The 6,000-nt window shown below is 39.3% G+C and overlaps 1 protein-coding gene across 6 annotated transcripts in view; it reads left to right on the top strand.

The window, feature by feature from the left end:
- Positions 1-6,000, top strand: part of ncoa5 (nuclear receptor coactivator 5) — a 12,259-nt gene extending 6,259 nt beyond the window's left edge. For all 6 annotated transcript variants that reach the window (XM_079839952.1, XM_079839951.1, XM_079839949.1 and 3 more), the window contains 5 exons: positions 1,649-1,778; positions 1,881-2,080; positions 2,321-2,525; positions 4,132-4,217; positions 5,126-6,000. In XM_079839952.1, the coding sequence (XP_079696078.1) occupies positions 1,649-1,778; positions 1,881-2,080; positions 2,321-2,525; positions 4,132-4,217; positions 5,126-5,718 (1,214 nt within the window). In that variant the 3' untranslated portion in view covers positions 5,719-6,000. The remainder of the gene's footprint in view (positions 1-1,648; positions 1,779-1,880; positions 2,081-2,320; positions 2,526-4,131; positions 4,218-5,125) is intronic.

Raw genomic sequence — 6,000 nt, forward strand, 5'->3', positions numbered from 1 at the left:
AATAAATTCAAAGAAAGTTTGTAACTTTTGCTTATCTTATTTTGATCCCACATGAAAAAATACTGTAGTATATTATAGTAAAATTACTCTAGTAAATACTATAGTGTTTTTGAACCGTACTATACTTACTACAGTAAATTAACAAAGTGTAGTAAATACTATAATATACTATAGTATTTTTTCATGTGGGATACTTTGATGTTTGTTTTTGTTCCTCATTTTTACACTATTTACTGATAATTGTTTTGGTATATAATCATATCAATATTAAAAAGTAGTAATAAAAAAATGAACAAATAGCCAAATAGCATTTTCTGCCATATACAATTTCATAAAATGATCAGCTAGCTAACAACAACTTTGTTCTGGGTTCACCTCACTCTAGTCTAAACTAAGTGATTTATAGGCTATTTATTTTACTACACATTATGAACATAAATAAGCTCAAAGACTGTGGATAATTAAAACTAACTCTTACACCCACTCTTGCTAAATTGTGTAAGCACACTTGTGTTCTCATTTCAGACGTATTCAGAGTAAATGATTAAACTGATTCATTAGTTCAGTGTTGGACAGATCAGTTGTTCTTACCAATGGTTCTAACCAGTCGTTAAAATGATTCGGTTCAAAGGAGTCATTAGGTGGCGAATCGGCATCAGCAGACGCGTTGTGTGCGAATCCCGTCTGTTAGAACATCGCGAAAGATTTGTCAACACACAGAAAACACTTCATAACCGTTCATAATCGAATAGGATTTGTTTCCCGTTTATTGAAAGTATGGTTTATGTCAGCTGGTCAGAGAATCAGTCAATGTTTTTTGAGCGCATTTCACACCCAGCGGTAATGAAAGGAAAGCATCGTCTGATAGCGCCACGTGCAACATGGATTCGGTCTTCCGACCTTTTGATTTTGATTAACGTAATATGTGAAATATTAGAAAGCTAAGAATGCTTATTTTGAAGACCGAGAGCGTGCGAGCGGGGGAGGAGCTCTGATCGTTCTCTCTGACACTCAGTTACAAGCGCAGCATCTATTCTACATCATTCATAAATCACAATAACTCATCAAATAAAGCTTTGGCGGGACAAAAATTTGTTTTGGCGGCCGCCAAAAAATTTTCAATGTAGGAAAAACCCTGTCAGTGTCCATAAACTGAAATTTGTGTCAATACTCAGCCCTAGTAAATATATAAAATATTGTTTATTTTTGTGATTAATACAGGCATGATCTTGGTGGTTCTTCTAAGTAGTGTGTTATTTGTGGCAGTGCTAATGCTGTAATTCATCAGCATTGGTCTCTATATACCCTATTCATTAACAACATATATTCTTATTTCACTTATTTCTGTGCCATAGTTATTATATTGATTAATAATAGATTGTTAGCTAATCTGTGTGCTTTGTATATGTGCATTTCTGAAATGCATAACATGTACAAATCAATTTAAATTGTAATGTAGATGCATTTTCTGTGAATCTGCTTTGTAACGATATGTATCGTGAAAAACGCTATACAAATAAATTTGAATTGGTAATTCATTTGGGTTAGTTTATGGTGGAACAACGTTTAAGTCACAGAAGGAGCAAAGAAAGTTGCACAAACTTTTCCTGTGATGAGGCTTGCTAAGTGTTTAGTTCTGAATTTACAGAAGAGCGTGTGCGTCCTGAAGAGCGCCGCAGGAACGAACTTTACCGTCAATATTATGAAGAGCTGCAGAGGCGCTATGATGCAGAGAGACCAGTGGATTGTTCCGTCATAGTCGTCAACAAGCTGCAAAAGTGAGTCCTGCGACGATGCCCTTAAAGACCGATTAAAGCTCATAAACAAGAAATGATTTTCTAGAGACACAGTTACACTTTCTGCTCCTTGCTTGTGTGCAGGGAATATGCTGAGACTGTGGGCAGGAAGGTTCGGGATCTGGGTATGGTGGTGGATCTCATCTTCCTGAATACTGAAGTGTCCTTGACCCAAGCTCTGGAGGATGTAAGTCGGGCTCGTACTCCCTTTGCCATTATCATCACCCAGCAGCACCAAGTGCATCGTTCCTGTACGGTCAACATCCTCTTTGGGACTCCGCAAGGTATGTATCCTTTTTCCAAAGAGTTTGATAATCAATGCAGATTTACTTGCATTTCAGCGTTAAGCTGAAAAATCCAATGTAACACCAAAATGCATTCTTGAACCTTTTTTGAGCCAAAACCACTAGCAAAACACTCTTAATGTGCAATATTGTGGATGCTCATACTGCACTCCACTTTGATTACAATCCATTTAAGCTATAATGAATGTTTTACCACAAGATCCCTTTCTGTTGTTGCAGAGCACAGGAATATGCCCATGCAGGATGCCATGGTGCTGGTGGCCCACAATTTTGAGTCCTTTAAAGCTGAACACCGCACTAAAGAAAGGGATGAGATTGCGAGGAAAGCGGCCAAGATGGCCGATGATGTGCTGATGAGAGAACTTGACAGAGAGGGCCATCCCGTCTCCATCCTAACCGCCGTCACACTGCTGTCGGAGGGCAGGTAGGTCAACAAACCATTCCATTCAAAAGTTTGTGGTCTAAGAAGTCTTTTCTGCTCACCAGGGCTGCATTTATTTAATCAAAAGTCATTTGAAAATATAATATATTTTTTTATTTTAATGTATTTTACACCTGCAAACTTGTCGCTTTTCGGCGACAATTGCCGTTTTCTTGGTCAATTGGGTCATTTACGTGAATCGCGTAGAACCGGAGAGTTTTTGTTTTGGGGGGGTTTGGGTTCAGTGCACGCGTGTAACGTTACCGAACGGTTACCGGGTGCAATCTTTAACAATTCACAGTCGGCTTGTTTGAAGCGCGGAACACTTCAATCCGAGCTCCAACAAGAACATATTAAGTATTTAGTCCATTTTATCACTAAATTCAAACGATAAATGCCGTTTTGACGCTCTATATGGCGTGAATGGTCACTTCATGATCACAGTTCAAGCGGTGGAGGCGGCGCGGCGCGCGTGAAGGCGATCGATCATCTCTTACTAAAGAATAAACATGAATGACCATCTGAAGGTATTGCTGAGGCTGAGGTATGACATTACAACTTACTGTCATGTATATTTGTGGTGTAATCGCTAAATCAGTGTTTCAACGGCGGAAAGATAGAAGTCAATATAACTGCTTGTAAACTAAACAATGTCATGTAACGTTAGCATCACATTTAACGTTACCTCAGGCAGTCATTCAGTGTCCACAGAATTTTATTCACTAGAGAAATCCACTCTTTCACCATATGCACTATATTAGCCGTTATATTCATTATATTCTACTTAACCTGTTAGTGATGTCTTGATTATTTCATGCATGTTAAATAAACCTGTCATGAAAATGACAGACACTGTGTATAAATGATTATATTTCAACAACGAATTGGAGAAAAAAAACTATTTTATAATTCGATTTAGGAGTTAATGCAAAAACGGCCTTATGTGAAGTTTACATGCTTGCATAAAATGTGTTATTTGAGTGTTGATTATTATACCTAAAATAAATAGCAACTGAATTTAGGCTAATAGTTTGGGCTCTATTTTGTTAACCTTTAATATTAATGTGCAATTAAGGGCTCCCTATATAGTTTACAGCAATATCTTCAGTACACTTTTAGATATAATTGAATTAATTCTAGGACATTAATTTATTTTACACACAAATCGAAAGGCCTCATCGGAAAATCTCGAAGGAACCAGTGGCGAAGTGTCTTCGAGGTTTCTGTAGTCATACCTGCACAACTCTATTACAGTTTCTCTTGTTAAAATTATCAGAAGTAGTTTGAATTTTCTGTAACAAATCAATTCATAAATGGAACGAAATGTAACCAATAGAGATGAACTGACAGTTATTACATAATTATTCTAAAGACATTGTTCACTTTTTGTTCTATTGTTATTGTTTCTTTGTTTACCTGAACAATAACAGGAGCACTTTTGAATGTTTACTTAAAAGGTCACATGCCATTTGTTTTCATTAAAGTTAATTCAAATAACATGTATATTGTCTAATTTTTAGTTTTTGCTGTTATTGAAATTTGTTTGTAGAGTCTTGAAAATGTACTGGTGTTGGTGTGCAATATGATCGATTGTCTTTGCATCTCTCAGGTTTATGACTCCAGATGAGTTGGCCAGGCTAATTGACTATCTGAGAGACAAACGCGATCGTCTTGTCAGAAGCACTACTGATGCAGGTAACTTCTTCATTAGTTTTCAACTTTCACGGCATGTCTTAATTACCATAAATAAATATCTGTATACTTTTGAATCACTTGCGGTACTTTGCTGTCATACACTGATTGGTCTGTATGGTGCAGCTTCAAGTCGAACACCTTAAAGGGTTAGTCCACCCACAAATGAAAATTCTGTGTTAATTACTCACCCTCATGTCGTTCCAAACCTGTAAGACTTTCATCTTCGGAACACAAATGAAGATCTTTTTAATGAGCTATGATGAACAGATTGAAGGTTTTCGGCTTTTATTCACATATAAACATTGATCAGTGAACATAAAAAGATCACCCGAACCTGCTTGACACCCGAGAACAAACCTCATTGGTTCTTGAGGAAGCTCAAACGTGCTGCGTAACACGAGAATGAACCTCATTAGTTCTCGCATGAAGCGATCATGCTCTAGCTTCCGTTTACCACAACTGATGTGTGCATTGATGAATGTTTATATGTGAATAAAAGTCTAAATTCAATCTGTTCATCATATAAAGCGATCGATTCTCTTAAGAAAATTGACTAAACCGCTCCATTCATATGGATTCGTTTTACGATCTCTTTTTGAAGTGTCAAGTGGTAGTTGCGTAGCTGTCAATGGAGGGACAGAAAGCTCCTAAGATTTCATCAAAAAGATCTTCATTTGTGTTCCGAAGATGAACAAAAGTCTTGCGGGTTACAGAATTTTATTTTTGGGTGAACTAACCATTTAAATCTGCAGTGGTCAGGTGGTACAAGTCATAGCTCTGAGAAAATGATTACATGTTGTAATAAGTTCTACTAACACGTGAAGGCTTTTTACTGTTCAGAATTGTTACTTTATGACTTCACACTTTACCAATCAAGTCTTGCCTTGCACTGTTTTTGGTCTCCCAAGGAGCACACCCTCCACCTGCCACCCATGAGCCCTCTCAGACGGCACAGGCTCTATCTGCGCCAGCTCAACCCACGTACTCCAGCCTGTCCCTGCATTCCACCCATCTGCCCCCTGCATCCGCCCCTGCCCCTGCCCCCAGCCAACAGCAAGAGCTCCAGGCTAAAATCCTCAGCATCTTCAACAGCGGCAGCGGCGCATCTTCAGTGTCCAGCCCCGCTCCGGCACCCCAATCGCAGGGTTACACCTCCAGCCTCGGCCCTCAGAATGCCGGGCTCCAGTCTTCTCACGCCGCTGGCATACCCAAAATAGCTGCTGTCCAGCCACAGAGCATGATGAGCCCTCGGCCGACCCTAAGGCCCCCTGGTGCTCGTATGCCAGGGCCGCCGGGCCCTCAGAGGCCGGCTGGCACCGCTGGCACTGGGATCAACTTCGACAACCCCAGCGTGCAGAAGGCCTTGGATACGCTCATCCAGAGCGGCCCCATTAACCACTTGGTGAATATGGGATCTGCGGGTCAAGGGCAGCGGCCCTCACAGGGAATGGGCCAGAGCATGGATCCATCGCCCATGTCCCATTATTCCCGCCATTACTGAAATGAATACATTTGTTAAGAATCGAAGTCGGCGTTGCTCTGAATCATCATAAATTATTTTTTTTGTTCCTGTGTCATTTGTGATAAAAACACAAACACGTGTGAAGTTTTCTGGTTTTACGGTTTTATTTTTATTTTTACTCTGTGTTAGATGAAACCTTTACAGAGCATGATTGATTGTGTAATGCATCAATAGATGGAAACATTTCTGTTGTTTTATATGGAATTTGTGCATTGTACATACCAGCCAACTTCTGAATTAATAAATTCCTTTTTAGATACA

The sequence above is a fragment of the Gobio gobio genome, assembly GCF_949357685.1.
Source record: "Gobio gobio genome assembly, chromosome: 17".
NCBI lineage: Eukaryota > Metazoa > Chordata > Actinopteri > Cypriniformes > Gobionidae > Gobio > Gobio gobio.